At 41.1% G+C, this 26,347-nt stretch overlaps 1 protein-coding gene across 17 annotated transcripts in view; it reads right to left on the reverse strand.

The window, feature by feature from the left end:
- AKAP13 (A-kinase anchoring protein 13) overlaps positions 1-26,347 on the reverse strand; it is a 202,630-nt gene that overhangs the window by 19,186 nt on the left and 157,097 nt on the right. For 10 of the 17 annotated variants that reach the window (XM_072934101.1, XM_072934107.1, XM_072934106.1 and 7 more), the window contains 8 exons: positions 23,361-23,414; positions 19,925-19,987; positions 17,395-17,572; positions 16,715-16,823; positions 8,971-9,013; positions 7,686-7,791; positions 3,316-3,487; positions 99-166 (listed from right to left, as the gene is read on the reverse strand). In XM_072934101.1, the coding sequence (XP_072790202.1) occupies positions 99-166; positions 3,316-3,487; positions 7,686-7,791; positions 8,971-9,013; positions 16,715-16,823; positions 17,395-17,572; positions 19,925-19,987; positions 23,361-23,414 (793 nt within the window). The remainder of the gene's footprint in view (positions 1-98; positions 167-3,315; positions 3,488-7,685; positions 7,792-8,970; positions 9,014-16,714; positions 16,824-17,394; positions 17,573-19,924; positions 19,988-23,360; positions 23,415-26,347) is intronic. The other 7 variants (XM_072934108.1, XM_041718317.2, XM_072934114.1 and 4 more) reach the window with 3 other exon arrangements.

Raw genomic sequence — 26,347 nt, forward strand, 5'->3', positions numbered from 1 at the left:
GGCTGAGTTCTTCACAACAAACTGGAAACTTTGTGACATATGGTAGAAAGTGTTTTTTATATATATATATATTCAGTAAAGTAGATTAAATCCCTTACCTTCATTTTGACCTTTGCACAAGAAGCAAAATTCTCCTTACAGCCTTTGTGAACAATTGCATTACAGTCTGTCAAAAAAAACAAACCAAAAACCAACAAATTAAAGAAAACCCCACAGAAAAAAGTAAAATTTTGCTGTTTGTAATCTGAGCTGTTAATTTACACAACTGAGAATTGCAACTTTCAGGCATAGTTGTGGTTTACACAACTTGCAACAAATACTGAGAGAGGCTGCTTTCCAGGATAATTAGCCCTTTGTTAATAACATTTCCTCAGAGAATTTAACAGGAAATTCTGTTTAAAAATCAATGCAAGGTTGAATTGCCAGGGGCCTTAGATAAAAGAAATAAAAAGGAAAAAAAAAAAAAAACCTGATGGCATTATCCCTCTGAAACTAAGGTGGAAAGCAAAAGCAGGAGACAGAAACAGAAAAATTATAGGGCCAGTATTTCTCTGAAAAGACAAATACTGCTCTCATCAAGACAAGGACTGTGAGATCTAAAAGACAGGAAGAGGACAGGGAAATTAATTTACACAAATTCAGACATCATAGATAAGATCTAGAGCACAGAACCAAGTGCTGCTGTACTGCAGGGCTACCTGAAAAGGTAAGAGGAGCAGCATTATTCAGGAATCCTTCAGGTTGGGACTTCCTGCTGGAAACTGAAGTTTTGGTCCAAAAGCATCACATTCACCAATGCAAAGACCGTCATGCTTTAACTTTGCTACATATATGCCAGAGCAAAAGCTGGGTGGCTTGGTTTTTTTTTTTTTTTTAAATACCCTGAATCTGCCCATGACTCCTGCCAGCAGATTTCTGGGAATCAAAGTTTTCAAAGATGATTAAAACTGCGTGGTTTTTTTTTGGGTTTTTTTTTTTTTTTTTTTTTTTCCTTTCTGTAGGAATTGAAAATTGGGCTTCAGGTTTTAACACTTTTGGCAGAGGAAAGATCACAGCTCAAGATAAGATTCAGTGGCTTAGAGAAAAGTATTTCCTCTTATTCATGACAACACTAACACAGATAATGGACTATATTTTACATGTATGTTACACAGTAAGTGTGAAGTTCTGAATTATTTCTTGAAGCAGGAAAAAAAAAAAAATCTATGTCCAGAATGACAAAATATGCTCACAGTTCTAGAATCTCTTACATTTAGGACTCAATAATTCTGCTATTTTGACAGAGATCAGGGTAAGATCATAGGGTGCTGCTATTCTGACAATGTCTCACAATTTCCTGTGCAGAGAAGACAGAACAAAGCAACCTGAAAACTCTTGCCAAAACCCAGAAGCACTCTAAGTTTCCAGACCAAACAAGAAAGAGGAACAGAACCTGCTCCTCTGGTGCGTGAAGAGGCACTCAGACAATTCAGAATCATGAAATTCACACTCAAGCCTTGAAAGACTTAAGACAGCTCTTTAGTGTGTACCATTTGGCAGAATGATTGGATGTTTTATGTTAAAAAAATTTGGTTGTAGGGACTTTATTCCTCCAATTCAACTCTTCAGCAAAAAAGAAGTTCCTCTAACTCCTCTGTGTCACTAGTATTAATAACTAAAACCCGCAAAACCTTATTTTCTGCATCACTGATCATAAAAAAGCAAAAAAAGACAAGGCAGAAAGCTACCAAAAATTAGGCTTTTTTGCTTGCCCATTTGTTTCAGAACATGCACAATCTTTCAGCACTGAGCAGATGTTTCAGGAAGCTGGGGGGCCACCACTGAAAAGCTGAGACATTAATATAAAATATCCAGTGCTTTAAAAGGCATTAAAAATCATCCACAGGTGAGACAGAGCAGTGGTGGTAGCACCAGCCTACATCATCACAGGAATATCAGAACCTCTGCTGCTGCTTATCCATCACTTCCAAAGCATCTGAGGCTGATTTTAAGATGCAGTGGGAGAAAGACCACTCAGTGATGTGAGCTTTCAATGGACGCTTTCACCAAACATTTTTTTATGACATTCATCTTCTGGCCAGTGCAGAAGACATGCAACAATTCTGCATCGTACCTTGAAAACAAGGAAAGAACATCTGTGCTAACACATATGACATTGTTGTGTTAACTCATTAGAATATACAGCAGCAAACTGGGATATATTTGATTTTCTACGTAGCTCCAGAAGCTCTTAAGAAAGTCAAGTGGGGAAAGGGAGAGGATGCAATTGAGAGTTTGTAATTGTTGGTGTTTTACATTTCCCATCAGGCTGACACAGAGTGTGTCTCAGACAAACAACTCTGCTGAAATCTCTTCCAGGAAACTCAGAAATGCCATTTGGGATTCAGCTGGCTGTCCTCCCCCTGCTCACATCCACCAGCAGGAACAGAAGGCTCTAGCCTGGGAGCAGTTCCCGCAGTCGCTTTGAATCACTTCTAAGCTAGTGGAGTAAGAACTTAATAATAGTTCTTACTATTATAGAGGATAGCCTTTTCCACTGAGCTGTAGTGGGAAAAAAATGGGGTTTGTCTGCATGTTATATAGCTTTGGGCTGCTGCATGAACCAAGCAGCATTCTGATATCAGCCACACAAACACCACGGACCTTATCGAGCTACAGGCAGGAGAAACCATCTGATAAGAAATGAGAACAAACTGCCCAGTCACTCAGAAACCCTCAGTGAAGTTCCTACCCTGCCTGCTCTGTGCTGCACGTCCTCTACATGCACACAGGTAGCTGTCATTTGACCTGTGATGCAATTTTTTGTTCAAAGGGAGCAGAGGGTCAGCATTTCCTTTTTGTACCATGTGGTTCCCACTGTGGCTCACCAAAGCAGCATTTCAGAGAACTAAAGCAACACACCACAGATGGGTGGGACTTTCCCCCCCCCACTGGAAATATTAGCCATGATCCAAGCCAGCTGTCTCTGTCCTTTGTCCATCTTATCAAAGCACCTAAGCTCCAAGCCACTAAATGCAGCTGAAATAACCAACACTCTCCTGACTGATAGAGCCCAAAAAGGGGTAGAAAACCCCATGGCCTGCTGTGATGGCTGAGCTCAGGCTTAGGAAAGAGGTTTCAGGACACCTCCATGCAGCCACGACTCATGTCAGTCCAAATTCCACAAGGCAATGCACTGCTCCATGAATCACTATCTCCAAAGTCTCCCTCCCACCTCACATCCTCAAGCAAAAGGAAAATAAAGTGTAAGGTTTGTATTTTCCATGCCAGATTCAATGAAAAATAAAAGGAAGGAGGGGAACCCCCCTGACTTACTTGCACAGTAGTACGAATCCTTATTGAAAGGCTTCATACAGTGGTAACAGGTTGCTTGGGCTACAACGGAGGTTGCAGTGAAGAGATGTCCATTTAACAGCTTCTTATCTTTTTCCTTCTCCTTGGAATCTTTGTCCTTCTCTTTAGCCTTCTCTTTATCTTTCTCTTTTTCCTGCCGAGACAAAATGACCGAAAGCCTCGTCACCGGTCTCTCCCCCGGTTACAGATTGCTCAGTGTTTGCCTTTGGCACGGCGAGGGTATCGACCGAGGTGCACCTGCACAATGGCCATGTGTCTGCACAGCTCTCCCTCAAAAAAACCCCTGTGCAAGTGGATTTACATACTACTGACTCACACAGGTGTCTCACCATCGCAGATGACACCGAGTCTGTTCTGAATGCACTTATTTCCTTCTACCTTTGTTTTATGCTTGCTTGGTTTAATGACTTTACCTCTTTTCTGTTTCTGGGCTCTCATCAGCCTCTTCAGCACTTTAAACAATGTTAATTTAATGTTAAATACAAATACCACATGCAGTGTGGATCAGACTTTCAACACAGTTTATTTTTAAGGCCAAACCATAAGGCTCGTGATTTTCAACTGCATTTCTAATGGAGAACACAAGCTCTTCCTCAGTGCCTCTATAGCCTTACTGCCAAAATATTTCCACCTCTGTTTTTCTTCCAACTAGCAATTTTTTCAACAGTTACATGCAACCCCAAGTAACTACGTGAAGGTTTTTGGCAAAATGGATCTTTTACAAACTCTTGACCTATGGCACCAAAGAAAGGCTGGGGAACAACAGCAACACCATAAAAGACCCTCTCATCTGCCACAAGCCATGACTCAACCTCTAGGCTACTCAGCTTTGGAAAGATGACAAGCACAGACAGCTTCTCCAACTTTTAGCAGAGTTTTTGCTTCTTTTCTATCTCTACCTTAGATAGAAAATACTAAAAATCTGAAACATCTTCCCCTGCAGCCTTTCATGGATTTGGAATTCTCCCAAACAAATTTTAAAGGAAACTCCACAGAAAAACTCTGAATCTGAATTGCAACTCCTCATCTTTCCACGTACCAACCTACAAAATATTTATGATACTAGTCAGCTCCAGGTCCGTGCTTTTAACTGTTGCTGCAGATTTCCTGGCATCTGAAAGAGAAGCTTCACCAGAAACCAGTAAAACTGTCAGCTTATCTTTGCATTTTGTTATTTATATGCCACATGGCTTTTGCCTAATATTGTCTTAGCCTGAATATCAGGGAGCTGCAGAGCTGCCCATGTGAGCAACTGCCATGAAGTGGCTTAAAGAGGGATGGAGCTCTGCAGCCACTGCAGGGGAACTGTTGAGCCCTGGATGACACACTCACATCAGGAGGAACTCAGCCTAAGGACTCCTCTCCCAACACATCCCAGGCAAAATGCCAGTGCCGGAGTCTCTCCCTGCAAAGTGTCAAACAGAAAGTCTATTTACTGGCCCCAAATGCTGTTTTGTTCTGCAAATAAGCAAAACTAGGAGTATTACCATATGGAATAATCCTGTCTGAAGCAGAAAAGCTGCCAGAAAGAGTCTGCATTGCATCACATCTCCACCTCCTCTGAACCATCAGCTTGTGACACCACCCCACAGGAACCTCCACAGCCCCATGTTCCATCCACTGACCTGCCCATCTTTAACCACATCCAGCCTGGCAGGATTCAGGAACTAAAACCATACAGTTTAGCTCTGGCCTGATGGTACCAAGCTGATGCCTGGAGTTTTGCTCTACTGCCAAGCCTTGTGAAGCTCCAGGAGAAAAGATCACTCTAAGCTCAAGCCAGATCTTGTGACTCTCATGCTGAAAGGAGATTTACCATCCTATGCTTTAAACCTACCTGAAGTTCACTGTAAAACCCAGCAATTCTGAAGCCTAATTTTAACTTCAATTAAAGCTGAACGGCCCCAGGAAAAACAGGAAATCAGTGCACCACTTTCAAGAAGGAAACAGCAAACTCCACACAAGGGCTGCCAGCCACTCCACATAAGGACAAGTTCTCACAATGAGATTTTTTTCAGCTTTTTCTTTTTTCCTGTGGCAGTTACTGTAACTTTATCAAAGGAGGACTGTAAAAACAAGACTCCTTTGGTGCTGTTGGAGCTGCCAGTGAGGTTTGAAGCCCAGCTTCGTGGCCAGAGCGCCGTGCCAGAGCAGCCACCACGACAGGCGCCACGGCACCGCCGCCACGCCGCGGCAGCGGATCCTGCTCCCCAGGAACCACGCAGCTCTTACCTCCCAGTGCTTCAGTCCCACCAGCTTCACTGTTATCTGAGGTACTTCTGAGAATCTATTCCATTTTATGGACATCCTTCCCCAGGCCAGGAGAGCCGCTCCCCAGCAGGAGCTGCTCCTCGCTAGCCCATGGCGGTGCCGGAGGCTGCAGCAGGGCCAGGGACAGGAGGCACAGCAACGAGGAGTTGAGCAAAAAGGGGAGGGGCAGGATAGTTGCTGACTTCCTTAAAGATGATTTTAGCTACTTTGCTATTGCTTTCATCTTGCCCTACCTTAGCTTACACTGCTAAAAAAAAACAAAGCTAAAATCCAAACCCGTACAGGCAGAAAAGGATGTGATTAATATTTTACAGGTCAGTGTAAGACCACCCTTTTTTAAAGGTAGAGGGGAGTAAATCAAACACTCTGTGATGTTTGGGCTACAGAAAAAGTGAATTTTCACCTACTGTTGCTATGTAGCACTTAAGCAAACAAAGTGCTGCAGAAGTTTCCCAGACAGAGAGGTTTTGTGTGTTTGAGCTCCTCCTGCTCTGCAGGTCACATATATTCCCTGTCTCCTAATCCTTTCAAACACTTGCAACTCCTACCATATACCCTGAAATGCTGCTGCTGGCACAGCACTGCATTATTACTGTGCAAGGCAACAAAAAAGAGAAATTACTCATGCTAATTGTTGTAATTTCTCAGAAAGTCTTGACCAAAATGAAAAAAAACGAGGGTTTTTTCCTGAACTGACACAGACAGAGCATGTTTAAGACCTCACAAATGTTAATCAGGGCACTCAGCAAGAGATACACTGCTAATCCCTACTAACACCAAATACGTGCCAGGCAGGGGTAAATACACACCAACTTCTATCAGCATCCCCTCCAGTTAATGCTCTAACATCCCTTTATTTTTAAGGGTTTTTTTTTACATAACTCTCTACATTTTCCTAAAGAGCCGTTAGTAGGCTCAGATGTGCTTTATTTTACTTTATTTCATCTGAGAAAACTGCATTTTTGAAGGTCTGGAGGTGAGTAAAAATGAGCTGAAAAGACACTGAGGCCTCCCTCCCTCCTGATAGCCCAGAAACCCAACTTCCTGTGTCAAACTTCCCCTTTCAAGGCTTGTTGTTTAGTTGGTTCTGTTTTTAACTCTTAGAGGTTTTTTTCATGTATAATGCTTCTGAGAAATCAGTGTTCCAACGAATTTTTTTGTCAAATTATTTAAATGTACTGGTGGAGCCTTAAAAATGTATGTAATGCAAACATTCCACCATGAGCAGACAAGAAATTATAACTTGAATGATATTTTGGCTTTTTATTTAGTAGAAGTATGAGAGTTGATATGAGCTGCAATTTTAGTAGTGCATGTTATGGCTCAGATTTTGGAGCAACTCTTTACATTTTCAGACACAATCATGAAATTAGTGAAATCAAACTGCACTGAGCAAGTATCTACAAGCACTGCTGTTTTATTTTCTGTCCCAGCCAGATCTCAATACTGTTCCCAGGAAATTCAGCTGTTGAGCAGGGCTTAACTTTCAGCAAATTGAATTCCAGGGTTTCAAGGATGGAAAAAGGGGAAAAATATATATATTAGCCATCACTAAAAGTCACTGTTTGAGCAACTGCTCCTGCAGTGCAAACAAACTTTGTGGCAAAAGTAAAAAATTATGAAAAGACAATACAGCCTTAGGCAGGCAGTCCCTTCTTACAGCTCCTGTCCTTGTTTCATTAAAGGTTCTCAGGTTCTGTAGAAATTAGACTCATTAATCACTACAAAGCTATAACTCATACCAGGGCAAAATTTATTCTCTCTGGGGAAATGAGTGAAAATATAGAATCATAAAAGCTGGAAGAGACCTTTAATATTAACCAGTCTAACTGTTCACCCAGCATTGTCAAGGACCCAGCACTTGGCCTTATTGATTGGGGTGCTAAGATTTCCCATGGAGCCAGTCCCTATCACCCCACAGACACTCCTGCCCTTTTAAAAAAACAAAAAGGAAGGAAGGAAGTAAAAGAAAGTAATTAAAAGAAAGTCAAGCAAAGACCTAAATGCAGAACACCTCTCTGCTGCCTATGGGCATTCCACAAATCACAAGAAGCACTTACTTTGCTCTTCTTGCTGCTGGACATTTTATTCCTGAGGTAGCTGAAGGTGCGGCTGACTTTTGTTACACCTTTACCAGCGGAGACACTGCTGCTCTCTTCAGATATGCTAAAATAAATAAAAAAAAGTTAAAAGTTGCATTTTTTTTTCCCTCCTTCACAAAGAATCCATTAAATGGATCGATTCTTTTTAAAGGACAAATGCATTTATTAGCCAGTACTGTCTAGGGGCTTTATGGTGTTTCACCAGAGAAGGAAAAGTGAAGACAAAACGTCAATCCACTCATTTTGAGATAAATTTCAATGAATCCTCATATCTGTCTTGAAGCAGGCCATGCCATAGCACCCTCTGCTGCTCCCCTTGTCAAATAACCAGGAACCATTAATGCTGTAAATAACCATTTCCTTCCAGAGAAAGGCATCTGTGAACTCTGAAAAGGCTGTGAATGTCTTTAACAGGAACCACTGTCTGCAAAGCCTCCCCTGAGAAATGAGAATACCAATATTAAGTAATAAACCACAATGGCTATGTATATTAATTTAGGAATTTTTAGGATCCCAGATAACCTTTACATGCACAAGCTTATGACTTTTTCAGCTATGATAAAGGAATAGGGAAACTATTATTGCATTAAACGACATAGTCTGTCAATACTGAGTACAACCCAAACCAAAAGCAGAACACAAACACTAATTAAATCAAGGAGAAGACAGCAGAGAGCAGAGGTGAAGAGCCTCTCTGTCATAAGATAAAGCCAAAGCTGTCAGTGGCACACAGACCAGACTCCCAGTACCACAAACGCCCTTCCTCCAGGGAAGCACCTTGAAAGCCACCAGGAAGAATGTCTCCTCTGTGCAACTTGCAAGGATGGAAAATAATACACAAAACCACAATTGTTTCGGCCTTTGTTATAGAGAGATAGAGAGAATTAGCCACAGGCAGAAAGAACTACTTTTAGTGTAAAATATAACTCCGGGAAAACCAATACCCTGCAATAATGCATAATCAAAAAACTAATTTTTAATGCATAACATGATGTTATCAGCTATGAATAAACAGAGCCTTGTTAAGAGATGAGACTTTGACTTTCATATTCTGTGATCTAAAACATTCTGCAGCCTTTAGAGACACAGGACTGATTTTCACAACTTCTGATTACAAATGAGTGCCCCGGTGCCAGGAAGGCTTTGGGGTGCCCAGGGCAGAGCCTGCTGCAGGAGTCCCCCCAGAAGAGGCAGGGTGTCCCCAGGATGCTGCAATACTGCATAATACAATGCAATACTGTACCTCTGCACTGAGGAGCCCACGGAGCTGCCAAACGACTGCGAACCTGCAAAAGATGGGAGGGGCAGGGGGGGACAGGTTAGACTGCATCCTTAGCCCACTGATTCCAAAAAACATGGTTTGCTACTGGGATGGTTCAAGAGGAAAGGGAAATGTTTTCCAGAAGTGGGTGTTTAGAACAGATTTCACGTGCTCAGGATAAAGCCTGTTCCCTGTATCCTTAGCTGCTCTCAAATTAGGTGCTGAGGTGAAAGCCTGTTTAGTATTTTTATCACTCTTCAGCTATTAAGTAAAGACCATGCAACTGTTAAACTTGCTGGTAAATCAGGGTGGCTGAATCAGAACTGCCAATTCAATGGCAGTAAGTATAAATGAGAATCATTCTGACACAATGCTTTTATTTATACTCCACTAGAAAGGATCTATTGTAAAGTACATCCGGGTTTCATGTATAAAACTTTTCTCCTTGATAAAACTGTAGTTCATTTTCCCATCAAAATCCTGAGGCACTTCATAAAGAGTAAGGGAAACAAGGGAAGCCTTATTCTGTTTTCCACAAAATGTTACCAGCCTGGGGCTTCGTCACGAAACACTGCTCGAGGAAAGGCTCAATTTCAACACGAAGCTGAAGCCCTGCCAGTGGCACCAACCCTCTCTACACAAGAAACTTGCTTGCACAATGCCTTTGGAGCAGATCTGGGAGCTGACAGCATTTACCAGCACCATGGAAGAGCACTGAAAAATCAGGATGAAACTATCCAGGACAGAGGGCTCTTTCTGAAGTAACTGGGCTTGCCAAGACTCAAAAAAACCCCTTCATATAAGCGATGTTTGCAGCCCTATCTGCAGTTCAAGAAATGGCACGACTGTCACCATACTAGGCTTCTGCATACATCCTGCAAGAAAAACAGCATTTTGGCTCAAATTCTCTTAATGCTAAGGGTGAATGCAGAAGAGCTACTTGCCATTAGAGGCAAAGAGGCCCTTTATCCAAAAGCAGTAAGAGCATTAGAGAAAAACCTGAGCATGCAATACTAGGCTTTAAATACAGATTTTCTAACCACTGATTCAAATGCCAACAGAGTCTCAAACAGAAATATAATTTCTTCATATTGAGAAACTAAAATACAGGCATACCCTGTTATCTAAACCCTGCTTGGAGAGCTGTGTTAATATTTCCCTTGCAAAATCTTCCACCTCATTAATGATTTATCCCAAATACACCAAAGTTAGTAACACTGTAACATGTATGAAATGAAGCCTACTATTCAATTTCCAATATTATATTTTTATATTCTACTTATTTATTATATATGTGATATTTTTATAATATAAAACTAGGTAGTTTTATATTATTAAGTAGGCACTTAGGTAAGTGCCTACTGGGATCATAAAAGCAATTTACAGACTCCCAAATCCGTGGTGTAGCTCCAGTAACTCTGGTTCCCATTTCACTTCTGGTTTGCTTTTAATCTGGGTTAGACCTCGTTGGTATTTCCTTTTTTTAGGAGATTAATCTGTTTGACTGGATTTAAGTATTTCAGATTTTGTTTTTGTTTCTTTGCAGTTAACAACAGAAATGTGAACAAACACTGAACCAAGAGCTGCAATAATTTGATATTTGTGACTATTTTTCACTACCTTGAGAAAATACACTGCATGAGAACTACAATTATGTATAATTTATCTTTTACTTCAATAGCAGTTTCATCTTATAAATGGGGGATTATTGGTGCTGGCAGGCAAAATGGATCCAGTGAAGAATTAAGGTCTATTTATGAGTTCATATTTTAGATTATAATATAACATTACATGATCAACACACTGCTGCAAGATGCAAACCCCACTTTTAAAATGTTTTTGCTCCCTGTCATGACCAGGAACAAAACTGAAATCTGATTTCAGAACCCACAAAAAAAAAAGTTTTTGTTTCAAAAGCCATAAATCCTATCTATGTCCAATGAACCTGGCTAGCAGCCAAAATTTGCTGTATTTACACACAAAAATTAATTCATATGGTAGCTGGACTTGAAATAATTAATCAAGATCCATTTTGCAGAAAGCAGTGACTAGACTAGGATGTTGAAATCCTCTTATGAGAAACGAACCCTAAAGATGTGAAAAAACAAACTGGTCTGGGATTGCTCCATGAAAAATGCCCATTGCCAAAACGGTCTCAGAAGGACCTGTGGCTAAATCAACCTTTATAAAGTCACCACAGTACCCTCAAATATGTAAAGAAAACAATATAATTGTTTGAGACAATATCTGACCTTATCTTAAATTACTATTGTTAACACGAGCACTGTTGAGGAAGAGAAGATAAATACTGGCTCCTATAAATATCTTCTAAAACTGTCATACCCTAAAATGAATATCAGATATTGCATGCTTAAAACAATAAACCAAAAATAAATAATAATAAAATAACTCAAATGCTTAAAAGAACAAAACTCACCAAACAAACTCCACCAAAAAGTTTACCTAAGGCTATTTTTTACTGTGAGGCATCACATGAGTGAACAGCTGTGTCTTTGCAGTTCACTTTGGGGGGACCATGATCTGTGAGTTTTGCTAAAAGCAGAAAAAAAAGGACAGAGCAATGAGGAAGGAGCTTAAATATGGAAGTGCTAATACCAAACCTGGGCACAGGACCTCGCTGAAGGAAAGGACAAACCCACAGTGAAGACCAGGAATGGAAAGGAGGAGAATTTAGATATGTACAACGTAGATGGTGTGGAAACTGTTTTAAACTCAGGAAGCAATCAAAATCTATTGGACTGGAAAGCAATTTCCCCCATCCCAGTAAGGACACAAGGAATGTGTCTGGTTTATTTCAACAGTCGAATAAAACATGCTTAAGAAATAGGAAGCATTTTGAATAATCTTTGGTAAGCCCATTTTAAAAAACAAGAGGAGTCTAAATCACTTTAATTCAATCTTCTGCCTTAGTTGGGCTTCTTTTAGCAATGGAGTTTGCAGGAGAAAAAAAAAGCTCCCAGAGAACTCTCACCTGTCTCCCAGAGAATTATTTTGATAACAATATCAGGACTTAGATATGAACACCTTGAGGACTTAAGGTCTTTGACTGCAATTTGTGCTTTTTGCTTAGTGGGGGAACTGTGAAGTTGCTGTGATGATTTGCAGAATTTAATAATCAGGGCTTCTGTTCACTTCTCTTTCACTGAGCAATGCACTCACTGTCACCTATGGAGGACAAGGATGCACCTCTTCTGCTTACTCCATGCCCTGCAACAAGCTCAAGGCAAGTATTTTGGTTTTAATAAAAAGGTAAAGATCATTTTCTGCTCAGTGTGGCAGGTGATGATATCTGCCACATGGATACAGACTAAAACTAACCAAATAAGATGTGATGGTGCTGATGTAGAAGATTCTTTGGATAATAATCCTTTTCATTCTGCTATTAGTTAGTATTCAGATACAGAACCAAGATAATGCTGTTAGACATCATGCAATGGAAAGGGTAGTTCAATGTTTGCAAGGTGAAGTTCCAGTGTCTGAAGCAGAAAACCAGATTTCCTTGTGTTTCCACCCATTATGGCTGCATTGCACAGAGAATGATTACTTACTCTCCAACTCCTCCTCCTCATCACTGGAAGAAGAGCCAATAGAAAAGAGAGTTTTAGACTTAGGAATGAGTGGAGAGATGCTGAAGGAGAAGGAGATTCGTCTCGATGGTCGAGTCCGGCCCTGGGCTGAGAAGTGGGTTAACAGCAGACATTAGAGCATGCTTGAAAATGCATTTAATAATAAAAAGGAGAGGAAAGCAGCCAAAGCAAACTAAAAGCAAAGCAAAGGAAAAGTCTGCAAAGCAGCTGGCTCCAGAAAGGCACAAGAAACAAAGAACTGAGAATGTGCAAATTCCAGAGGGTGCAGGTTTCAGAGGGCACAGGTCTCACTGCAAGCACAGCTCGAGGCTCCAGTCTTTCCCTATTTTTGCTGACATTTTTTTATAGGACCTCTTAGTAAAGAGTTATAGGCAGGTATCTTTCCAAACAGAATACCAACAACAAAATGGATGTCTGGACAAAGGGCATCAGCTTCAGTGGAAGTACTGTCACGGAGTCAAACTAGAACAACTCAAGATATCTGTTTGAAGGTGCTTTCTGCAGTTAAATGACACAACAAAGCTGCCAAATATTAACAAGGACAATTTATCTGAAGTGTTGACTTTATCTACATGGGGAGGTTCTTGCCACTTCTAAGTTTAAAAAAACCAACAATGTTGATAATGTTATCCTTTCAAAATTTCCAGCATTAAAATGGAGACTTTAACTCCCCTTCTCTTCTTCCACAATAAAACAGAAAAAAAAAAGCATCTCTTCTGCCTTATTCTAAAATTTAAAGAGTCCTTGTTTTAAAGAAACTGCCTAAACATGAGAAAAGTCCCCCTACACCCTCTTCTGCCCTTGGCTGGAAGATGCCTACCAAACACAGTGCCAAATTCAGCAATCAGACTGCGACATCAAATATCCCATCATTTATTTTTAAGAGCAGCCCTTGCACAGCAGCAGCTATCCAATAATTCTTTGTAAGTACATGGTCTCTGAAAAGAGAATTAGGAGCCAGCTAGCCATTCTTCACTGAAACTGGATTCCCAAAGGCCCTATTTCCCAAACTTTGTCTTCAAACAAGCACAAGTGGAAACCTCTGAGCTGTGAGCTGGTTGCTGGACACCCACTGCTCACATGGTACATCTGTGTGTCCTCAGGAAAGGTGACTGGGACAGGTCTGACCTAAGGGTCCCACTTAAACACCTACATTGAACATCTTCAGCACAGGTATTCAGGTACTTTTAAGTCATTCCATGGATACATCAATTCCATGGATACATCAACTTGCAGAACAGGGAAAATAGACTAAAGACTTTATCAGTACTAATCTTCCAAGAAAAAGACAAAGCAATTATTTCTCTCTTTGAATAAAACATGTCCTGTCAGTCACATACAATGAAGGTTTTTTGCATGGCTGGTATCATACATCAAAACTGAATTCAGAAAATAAAAACACTGTCCAAGGAATAGCCAATGCTAGGAAAGCAATGCAGACAAATTCCTCTGAATGTCTCCTCTAGCCATTAGTCACAAATGCCAATTGTCTACAGGCAATTTGACTAAAATGTGCACAGTAAAGGCATTTAAATTGAAGAATTCTTAGGAAGACCCATGCATTAGTTTTGTTTAGACTGCCTGTTGAAGGAGTTGTTCTAGTGTTCCAGGCATGAAGAACACAATTAGGCAACATGTCTTTTTCTTCTGTAGTCTACTGTCTATTTAGACTAAAAGTCAAGATGAACAATAATACTTTACTGTAAATTGAACCACCTTCGCCAGCACAGTTCAACTTCCATTTCAGTGGTTTTATTTATAGCAATTCCTGGCTTTATAACAGTGCTCCACACTGGAAATTTGCTATTCCAACCCTAAAAGCATTCTTCCGAGCACTCCAGCCAACAGCTCTTGTGACCTCCCTCTATAAAATGCTGAAGGATTAACATTGTGAATGGCCACATCAGCTCTTGGAACATCTGACACATCAGATGGAGTGTGGGCTAGGAACTTGGTCTTGGAAATTGTTCCTGTCTCAGCACATATGACAATAAACAGTAAAAATAAGAGAAAACCCTCCATATGTTTATTAATCTGGATTTGGTTTTTAAATTCTTGAGCACAGCATGTTACTTTCTTCCCATTCAAACACATTTGCAGCGATGAGAGTGTCTTTTTCTTTTTTTTTTTTTTAAACACCTACCACAAAATTATGCAAGTGGAATAAAGAACTGAATTTGTCCTAGAATTCATATAGTTCTTGCAAAACTCTTAAGTGTCCTGCTGGAAAAGCATGAGCATCAAGGGACATGTGACACAAGGAACTTCATACACCAAGACCTCTCTGTAAGAGGCACCAAAGTGTCCTACAGTCACAATTCAAACATCACTGTCCCTCTTTCAAAGGGGAAGAATGAAGCAGAATAATAGAATGGTTTGGGTTGGAAGGGACCTTAAAACTCATCCAGCTCCAGGCCTTTGCCATGGGCAGGGACACCTTCCAGTAGAGCAGGTTACCCCAAGCCTCATCCAACCTGGCCTTGGACACTTCCAGGAATGCTGGATGTGGTCCTCTGGATGATTTACTGAAGTTTCTGTAGTCAGGAAGGTGTCATGATTGGGAAAAAAATCCATGAGCTAAATTTTCCAAGTGATTATTCCTTTTGGACACTCACATCAATCCCTCAAATGCTCTGATTTTCAAAAACCACCTTCCTATAAAAATGTCACAAATTAATGACTGAGAAAATAAAGCTTAGAGGAATGTTAATAATGTTTACATTCAGTGTCCCAAACCCACAGACATCTGCCTCATAGCAGAAGATTAACCCTGCTACTTTGCCCACACCCCCTCTGGAGAGGTTACTACATCTTCTCTTTTCCTTCCTTCTCCAGGGATCAGGGTGGCCAGGCTGGCTCTAGAAGGAGATGGGATAATCAAGCCTCTGTGGCATTTTTAATACCAGGCCACAGGACACTTTAACAGCCTTGGACATCCAGGCTCCCTCAGCCACCAATAGCTCATTTCTGGGGAGCCAGCCAAGTTTTTGGGTGTTTGGTCAGAGGCTGGGCACAATGCCAAGAAATGGGTTGCCTCAAAAAACAACAATGAAGACCTTCAGCCCAAGGAGGGAAGAGGCAATGCCACCACACAGGGCAGGATCTGGTCTCTTCACAGGACAGAGCTGCCCCATTTTGGTTACTGCTGCTGGTTATTACACGTTCATTAGGCCACATCCTTATTAATCATGGAATTATCATGTTGAAGAATTTAAAACCATCTCCTACAAAGCACAATCCCTGTGATCTTCCTCCAGCAAGTCTCCTCCATCAATAAAACACCTTTCTTAAAGCACCCTGTTGTGCTTTGCAAGGGAGAATCACGTTAATAAAGAGGAAAGATCAGACACCATCACTAATTGACAAGAGCTAAAATGTCAATAGGGTTTCTGGCTGGCAATTAATAAAATGAAAACATGTGTAACACATCCAAAGCACATCCAGCTGCAGCCTTCTGAATGACTTTTTCAGCTGAAAGAATCAATTCAGCCAAGTTGCAAAATTAAGTGCTTGTTATCGCTTCAATTAAGCTAAACTGGAAAATTTTATAGAATCATCTTTTATTCTTTTCTTCAGGAATGAGATTCAATAAATATTTATTTTATTGAATAACTGCTCCAAAATATTTAACTCAAAATGAACAGCAACAAACTCCCCCAAGGAGATCAAGACATGGATTTTCAAGTTTCCACATATCAGCTTTAAAAAAGTTTAGATGAAGGGAAGTAAGACCTCAAGTGGAATTTACCTGACATTAAAAGAAGGAAATCAGAAAGGTGAAAGGATGTAAAATTAGATCCTTTTTTTTTTTTTAGTTAACAAACTCAATAAATCATAGTTTTCATACCAGTAGTCTAATTTAGAAAGAAAAAAGCAACCCACACAAAGGAAACCTAAGAGGAAGAAAACAGCAGGGATACACTGGGAAGAACAGAACTAAACTGAATGACTGAATGAGTTCTGCCTTTCCACCCACAATTCCATGCAGCAGTGAAATGTGTACTTCACGTAATAAAGGAAGCATGAGCGGGCAGTAGCACATTTTGCCTTGGGAAAGAAGCAAGATATACTCAATTATACAGATGACAGAGTGGATAAGGGAAAACTGGATTACTCACTGTCGAGCACTGGTTTGCTAATTGACATTAGAGACACGGATTTGGTCAGTGGAGATGAAACAGCAGAAGAACAGAAGTTAAATCCTTGTGGCTGCGATGTCTGATGCACCTGCAGAACAGACCAGAACCACACTGAGCACGTCAAGAATGTCAGAACTATCCCAGCTTCAGATCCCAGTGCAGGGCTCATATTTACTGCCACTGTCACTTTGACACAGTGAAACGGTGCACAGGTGAAATGCAACATTCTGTTTCTTTTTTCAAGAATCATACGACTAATTATGCAACAGATTATGTGTGCTTGATTTTCTTGTAAGACATGAAAAAACAGGTATTGTTAAAACTCTCTGATGGCCATGGAAATTGCTGTTGTGACTCCAGCTACTCAGCAGAACTAGGCTGTGGTTCAACATGACAAAAAAACGATGCTTAGCAGTTTGTTCCCCAAATATGCCATTCCTCTAAGCAAGAGAAGACACAAGTGTTGTGCTGCCCCAAAGAACAAAGTAGAAAATTTAAAATAGCTGAAGATTCCTCCATGTCAAAGACAGAAGATTTTTAATATTATGTGTATGTACATATAAGGTGGAGGCCTTTGTTAGACTGTCACTTGGGAAAATGACTTCCAAAATGTTGATACAGCATTTCCCAGACATCCAACAGTAGTGGGACAGCTTTACCTGGTGGTTGTAGTCTCTGATTTCTCCTTGCTCCAGCTCCTCAGTGAGCAGGACCAGGGACTGATTGCTGGCAAGTGGACTCCTCCTGAGGTCTTTGGAGCTCAGAGAAGAAGCCTCCAGGTTTGTAGAGGGCTTCTTGTTCTCAGCAGAGTCTCCAGCAAGGCCTTCTAGGCTGTAACTAAAGGGAAAGCACAGAGGTCAGGTGCTGCCAAACCCTCAGGGACCAGTGTCTTTCAGCAGAGCACCTGCAAACATGAAACACATAGAGCAGGCACTGAAGTGTGCAGGCAAAGGCAGGTGCTACTCCTCAGCATGTTCTTTTTTCTTCAGAGCAAAGAGCAACATCTTTGTGCTTCTCATGAGACATAAAGGTTTGTTCATTGCTTGAACATCCATTGAAACTCCTTGTCAATTGCCTTTTCTACTGTTTTTTTTTACTCTTTTTGAGTGGTGCACAGGAAAATCCAGAAACACCCCTTCTAAAGATTTTGGCATTTCCACATATTCTCTTTGCTAGCTTTTTATTAGGCTCTCCCCTGGAATAAAGCCACCCAAATCAAACCATGCATAGCATGGTGCTGCCTGTCCTGGACCAACACCCCTCCCAGCAGCCACATCAGCTGCTGTAACACTCATCTCTGCAGCCACATCCTCTGAATCTGCTTTAAATCTTGACACTGCACAGTTTTGGCACTGATAATGTTATTTATTCTGCCAAAGCTGGTTTCTTTTTTTACACGTACTGTGGCTTTGTTTTTAAATTCAATAAATGTTGTTTCCATCACCCAATCAATTTTATTTTATCATCTACTGAGGGAGCTAGCTAGGAGCTAGGGCAATAACTCAAAGCTAAATAAAATACTAAATTTTTGCTTGCAGAGCTGTTAGAAATAAAATGTCTGGCCAAATTCTGTAGAGACAGGTGCTGATAGACAAGTGACCCCTACAGAAAAACACTAATACACTCTCCTCTCACCTATACAAAACACACCTGCTCTCACATGGGATTATTTAATCTGATAAATCTTGCCCTAACATTCTGCTTCTGACCCTCTTGCTGCTCGTGCCCAAGCATCAACAAACCTTCTGAAATGCTAGTGTGGGTTCACTGGGTGAAGCTTTGCAGATTCCCCTCCCAGGACACAAGCACAGATCCATGGTTAATGTCTGATTTGATACTCACCAAGTCCCAACCCTACCCTGGATTTATATCCCAACCCAAGGCTAATCAGGATGTCTGTGGTGAACAAGCTGACATGTAAACACACGAAAAAGAAAACACACTACAGGCTGTACAGATGATTTAAACAACCAGAGGAGCTTTAAGTTCATGTAGACTTGCATAGCAGTGATTAATTTTCTGCAGTCCCTTAGAAGCATTAAAAGGCTCATAAATATGCACCTTGAAAGCAAAAACTGCAAGAAACCATGAATAAGAAGATTTAGGAATTTAAAAAAACCTTTTTTTCATGGTAATTAATGAGAAAAAAAAGACTGGTTGAAGCATTTATAATTTAATCTGCTTTAGGAAGATTGTGACTAATCAACATGTATCAATAGCAGGCATTTAAAAGTTTATTCTAGAACACCTGTAGGTAGAAATCACTCCAATTTCTACTGATTATTTATGACAGAAGAAGATCTCTTTTTTACATTCCAAGGTGGCAACAACAATGCTACATAGTAGCGAAAAAAAAAATCATGTACTTGTGACAAAACTAGCTAAAAACTGCAAATATTAGCCCATAAAAGAGTTATCAGTGATACTGGTCTGTAAGTTGCTGATTGGCATATATCCACCAAACATAGTTACCTGTCCAAGAAGGGCAGGTTTACTTCTCAATGTCTACTCTTCAAAAAAAAGAGTTTTAATAGCTCTACCCACAACCAGCAAAAACTGCCAGAGTAAAGCTATAAAGCCATAAAATCTAAAACTGGCTTCCAAACAAAATTGAGTAAAGATCTGACCCGCAAACATTAATCTCAGCGCTGGGACTTTCTACAAAAGATTCAAAATTTAAGAGCCTGGGAAGTTTTCATCTGTGGTGATCAGGTTTTTGGTTTTTTTTAGGGAAGGTTTTACACAATTCATCTCCTTGAAGAAAAACCTAGGTCTTTCAATTTACAGAGAGCAAGTCTGTGTGAACTTAAATCCTGTATGAGACTGATCTGGTACAGGGAAGTGCTGAATCACATTTAATCTTGTTTTGATTCTTTGGCTGTTGTGATTATCATTCTGATCACTGCTGCAAAAAAAAAAAACATGGCTTGAAGTCATCACGGGACAGAGCAGCTCAACCCAACAGTGCAACTTCTTCACTGCCAGAGGCCACTGGAAAGCAGCCACCACCTCCACCTGCAGCCCAGCTCTGAGGATCCACTCCCAAGAGCAGTTGCTGAAAAAGCAGACCAAGCAAACAAACACGAGCACGCTTCAGCCAGAGCAGCAGTGGAGGAGGCGATGCACGAGAAGCTGATGACAGGGTGCTTGCAGAGCTCCTGTGCTGCTGCACATTTATTCATACCATACCTTCTACAAGTAAAGTCAGGACCCATGGCAATGTACTGTACGCCTGAGGGACACCAGCTCAAACTAGGAACAGCAAAAGAGGCAAAGAAAGGAAAAGGGCAGTGATTATTGGGTTGTTATGGAACATGGGGAACGTTAAAAGACTCTCACTCTCACATATCTTAAAAAAGAAAACCCCAACAAACTCAGAAATAATGCAGTAGCACATGTCTGGTTGCACAAACAGACCACAGTGCTCCAAATGCCTGAGGTTACCACTGAACAGGGAGCAGGACAGCCCACGCTTCCCCCAAAACGACCCCATCAGCAAGTATACAATGGACTGCATAAAGTACTCCTTGAGGGGAGAGAGGTTTTTGGGAAAAACAAGGCTAAAACATACCAAAGCCAATTTGTAAGTAGTCACACACAGCCATTGTGTTAGTGATTATTAGTATTTTCCTGGGAACTCTCATTCTCAAATCAGAAAAAGAATCCCTTACAGATATTTCACAGTGTAAGTCCCCTCCATAGAAATATTAATAACCTCAGGCTACACTTGGAAAAATAAAGAGAAAGACACATTCTTAAATGCTTTACAGTCAGTGAAAGAGGCTGGAAGAAAAAAACAGGCTAATCTTATTATTGACTTGGGATTAAATCAAGAGTGCTTCTAACTAAAAAAACCTTTCAGCTCCCATTCCCCGAAAGAGTCCCAAAGTTGCATCATGAAAGACATAAGAAATGCAAATACAGAATGCAAATATTTTGGCTGTTATTTTAGACTGCTTTTGTTATTTTTCTCTGTTAGCTCATGGCCCACTTGCAGGTTTTGCAGAAACAGAGAAATCCATCTTCTTGTCAGCTATGACATTTATATGATCCCTAAATCCTGAAAAAGCTGTTCAGGAAGCATACATTGTCTGAAGGGAATTTTGCATAAGCACAAGGCCTGCTCCCAGGCCCTGGTGTGAGATCCAGGCAAGGAGGGGACACGGCCAGAGCACTCTTTGCTCCATGACAGGAGCCTATGAAAAGGGCAGAACAAATTTAAACATTCCTGGACAATGAACTGTAAGTGCCAGAAGCCTCTGAGGGCACAGACGAAGATTTAAACCCACTGAATGCATCATGGCATGCTGTCTCATATTGTTTCCACACACACTGCAACACTGGAAACATTCTGGGAGGGTTTGGCAATTGGAAACAATCTGGATGGGTGTCCAGTGGCAGAGTTCAGGTAATTGCTGCCTGTTTTATAAAGGAGGTTAATTGGGTGAGGATATACCCAAAGCTTTGTACCCAAAAGTTATGCCTCACCAGGAGCTCTCAGCACAGTACTATAAACATTCTCCATGAAAACATTCCTTCTCATAACATGCCAGTATTTCCAAGTACTTCATCATCCTCACCCGCTTCAACCACAATGGCAGATGTTTAAGTATTAGTGGGGGATGGCAGGGACTGAAATACTTGTGTGAAATCACAGAGGAACCAAGCCAGGGCCACAGGAAATCCATCTCCATCACACACAACCTGCACTCTCAGGCCTGGGTTCAGCCTCCCTGGGTCACTCAGACCTGCTCAGGGCAGCAGAGAAAGCATCCCAAGGAAGGTGGCACACACGATTCCCCAGGACATCTGCCTGTGCCCACAAGAGCACTGAGCTTGGTGGACCCTTGGAGATATCCTTATGCCACCTTGCTATCCAAAGCCACTCATTTTTGTGTGGTCCCTTTTCAGTCGAAGGAAAGAAGATTCTCCTCATTAATCATGTAATGTTTACACTGGACTTTAAAAGGTGCCTCTATTCCTGACCATTGCCATGTTATGGAGATGATCCCAAATGCTAAAATTGAGGGGAGGGAAATAGAAAACTAGAGGGAGGGAAGAAGAGGAGCCCTACATATGTAGGAGGGCCCCTGGAAGTGTTGAGATCTCAGACAAGGAAGGAAGGGGATCTGTTGGCAAAGGCTGTGGAAATCACTCTTGCAGAATCACAGTCCTGGGGGGAGCCACCCACAGCCTGTTGCAACACCATAAAATCCTAAAAGGATCAATGCAGAGCATTTAAAACTCCTTTACAGAAGACAGCTTCAGGAGGAGAAGGAGCTTTTATCTACATCAGCCTTGTGGGAGAGCATAAAGAGTTTGGAATCAGTTTCAGGCTCCTGCTCCACAAGTGGGGTTAGAGAGGATGATTCCAAAATGGTTCAGAGACCAGAAAAAGTGAGAAAGTGTTTATGAAAGGATTATTACACGTTTCAGATATGACCAGGTATTCTAGACATTTTCCTTATTCTACATGTAAGCTCAGTGTTTCCGGATATTTTGACTCTAAATATTAACACAGCTCCTACAGAGGAGCCTTAAGAGAATACTGATAAAAGAAGTTAATTTGCATGAGCTGAGAACACGAGCACTGCACTGCTTCCTGCAGTGCTGCAAATGAAGTGGCTTCTTAGAAGAACATGCTTTAAAAAGCATGCTCTTTCCTGTGCCTTTTTTTAAAAAAAGAAAAATATTTTTAAAGAACTGTACAGTGCTGCTAGGGTTCATTGATGCTGATGCATGGTGAGGCACAGTGATTTTTTTTTTTTTTGGTCATAACATCATGGTAACATTCTTTTCACATGTGGGAATATGGTAGCTTGTTTACACACACAACACCCCATCCATATTTCAAGTGAAGTGAAATCCCAGTTAACCTGGCACAGCATGGGAGGTAGCAGGCTAAGGGAGGTGAGACAAGCTTGAACCACTGAAGGGCAGAAGTTCAACTTCTCCTTCTTTCTTTAGCCTAAAATGTCTAAGTGTGGACAGTCCACACATGCTGTGTCAAAAATTAAGTATCCTCTTTTATATACTAATAGTCAGTGCAAAGGTTACGTGGGTGGAACTGCTTATTTTTGGGATGGATTAGAAACTGAAAGTTTGTTATAGAGAGAAAAAACACATGGAAGTAAAAACACACCTATTTTTTACTTTTTAGGAAGATGGTTATGAAACCATCAAAAGAGCAAAATTAAAGCCATTTAATTCAACCAGCTGCAGATCTGTGTTCTCTAATTCTGAGATCATGTCTGACCCATCCCCTCCCCCAGCTGCCCCTCCTCAAGTCTTGCCAGGAGTCTCTGATGTGCTTTAAATCCAAACCACACACGTGCTCCCAGGTAAACTCTGTTTAACCGACTCCAAATCTTATATATGGCAAAGGCCAACAAAATCATATCTGAGATTTCTCTTCATTATTAATATGATATCCTGGAGTAAACAGCATGTGCCCTGTGGGGCACAAAGCCTGCCCTGGGTCAGACTGGAGAGGGAAAGCAGCCAGGTGGGATGCACAGCTCCAATGCCAACACTTCCAGAGGTACTACAGGTTTACTAACAGGAGAGGATGGAGTTAGTAGACATTCAAACACAAAACAGTTAGTCACATTAGTTGGCTTTGTACCTTCTCCTATGAATGGGAGGCTTCTTTATACCATCCCCCAGAATTCGCATTGAACTGAAAATGAATCATGGAGAATGGTCAGCAGCTTGAATGAAAAAAAATTAACAAATGGCAGCTAAAGGATTAATATCCCCAACACACAGACAGAGGGAATGGACATACAGGGAAAACACAAAATGGAACACGAAAGGAAGTAATGAGTCTCTGTGTTCCTCCTGTCTTCTACAAACAAATCTGGGATTTGGTTGATTTTATTTTGTACAAAAAGAAGGCTGCACAGGTATTGACCATGTTGCAACTTTGCTGCTGCCAAAGCGAGGTCAGTTTAAAGTTTAGATAAGGCCAAACACTTCGACAGAAGCTGTTAGCAACAGTGATTAACACCAGCTCCAGTTCTGCAGTGCTTAATCCATCAGTGAAACATGAGGGTGTTTCTTTCCCCAGCCTGGACATTTAACACACACTGCAGCATTGTTGAAAGACAGGCATTTCAAATCTGCTATGAATGTCAGGAATTAACTGAAGGATGCTCCTTCTGTGCAGCCTTGTTGGTTTTCTTTGTATTTTTAATAACAAAATACAGACATGAGAATTATCTGTGAAGTGCATTTGAGGAAAGATGGGAAGCGAAGGGGAACTGAGCATCTTTTCACATTTTAATTTAAGATATTTTTTTCCTGGTGTTTTCTGTGAACAAACTTTTATACTCATCCCTTTTACAAACAGAAAACACATAACAGTGGAAAATACCAAATTTTACGAAAGGCTGATTTTTTTTTTTTTCTGTAGGCTTTTTGAGTGCTCTATCTAAGCTTGACTTAGCTATCTTTGTCATCAAAGTCTGGACTATTTTTGGTGTGGATGGGGGCTGCAAGTTGTTGCTGGGGCAGGAAGCACCTCTCAGAGCTCAGCTCATGGTGCACTCCGTCACCCCATTCCTCCTCCTGGCGGCACAGCCCAGTTCTGATCCTTGGGCTGGTTTTGGTGGCAATTACACTTTATTTGGTTATTCTTCTCCTCATTTAGTGAGTGCAAGCTGCTCACCCACAGAGCAGAGAAGTGCCATGGGTGCCCAGAGGAGGGGAGGGAGCACAAAGGGTGGTGGGAGCAGCACAGACCCTGCCCATCTGCAGGACAAACCTCAGCCAAGGCTTGTACTCAGTAAGTTACTCCACTTCAAAGGTTTGCAAAAGTCAAGTTGCAATAAGGACTTTTCCCCTTCAACTGGAAAATCATCTACTGCATGTGAAATAAATGAATAAGCAAACACTCCAAATTTAACTGATTTGAGTGAAAGTCACTTGTTAGCACTTCACTTCCTCAGTGTTTGTTGTTTCTCACTAAGCAACAAGAGCCTCAACATCACAACAGCCACATATGAAAAGAACAAAGGAAAGAACAAAACAACACAGCAAATAATCCAAATTCCTTTCTAAAAGAATAATAAAAACAAACACGAATCTAATTAGCACCACAGACCCACCCAGCTTTTCTAACTACCCTACATGACAGCTATCCTCATAGCAGCTGCAGCTGTATGTGAGAACATATGACAAGAATTACTGTTCCTTTAACTCAGATTTTCTTACACTTACAATGAATGTATTCTCCCACATCAGAAACAGCCTCCAAAGTGTGATGCAGGAGAATTTAACCCCATCTGTTCAGTGTTAGCAGTGACTGCCAGCTATGCAGTTTATTACCCTCACAAATCCTTATGCATCAGGCCCTACACTTAAAAATAAATCTCCCCAAATTAGTTCATGAGCTTATGGACTCATTTTGTCATAAACCTGCAGGTATGCCGACTCTTTTGTTTCTTTTAAAAATTGATGGGGATTTCTTAACTTAAATATTACCTGAGGATCAGGAATGAAGCCCAAAAAAGGTGACAGTGTTAAACAACAACAACAAAAATCTTTCAGTGTACATTACTTAGAAAATCCTGAATGGTTTTCAACATTGACTTTAAAACCTGAAGGTATATTCCTTTAGTGACAGCCACAGCTGCTGTGTGTAAAGGATGCATACATTCCTGATAGGAGGCTGTTGCCACTCCCTGGATTATCCAAAGTAGTCAGAATTCTCAGGAACCCATTGTGAGTGGCCAGTTTTAATTTAATTCCATCCAGCCCCACATGCAATGGCTGTTTCTGCTAACAGCAGACCTTTTGCCGTGAGGACAGAACGGGCAGCCAGAGAGTGGCACTGCCCTGCACACATGGGCCTGCAGCCTCTGTGAGCTGCAGGGAGGGTATGGCACCCTGACCCTGCTAAAGCAACCCATTCCTGCTCTCAGAGCATGAAAGCACATTAAAAACACTGGCCAAACCTCCACTGGGCTCAGAATGCACAGGGTTTGGCCCCAGGCATCCTGCAGGCCAAATGCTGAACAGTGCAGGGCATGGCAGGGAACCTCACACCAATTACTACTTTTTGGTGTGCATCTTCCTTTATTTCATCTTCTTCCCTGCTGAAATGGAGGAATGAGCAACTTTTCTTCCCACAGTCACTTGGCACCAGCACGGACACACTCACATGGCTCGTACACCTCTGCCCCTTGTATCTTTTGAAAGAACAGATGGGAAAATTTCTCTTTTGAATCTTCCTGAACAACACCAGGAACATCAGTGATGAGTAAGGTATCTCACCATTATGAAGAGCTTCCACAGAATTTTTTTAAACCCTGGTGCCTGTGTTATCCCTTAATACAATCAGAGCAATGATGGTCATGTTTATTCTGTGGTCAGTGAAATTTAACACTCCAATAATTCCTTTGTACAGAAAGGGGTGATGACAGTTCTAATGGAAGACCTATCCCGAGGTAATTCCATTTACTCTGGACAGCTCAAGCATACTGTAGGTATTAAGTACTTTAATCCTGAAAGTCAATTTAAGAAAAACCAAACAAACATACATTAGGAGATTGTCTTAACCTCTTCAAAATTAAAAAGAAATAATCAAAAGTGACGTGATAAACTCTTCAG

This window comes from Taeniopygia guttata, chromosome 10 (genome assembly GCF_048771995.1).
Source record: "Taeniopygia guttata chromosome 10, bTaeGut7.mat, whole genome shotgun sequence".
In the NCBI taxonomy this organism is placed as follows: Eukaryota; Metazoa; Chordata; class Aves; order Passeriformes; family Estrildidae; genus Taeniopygia; species Taeniopygia guttata.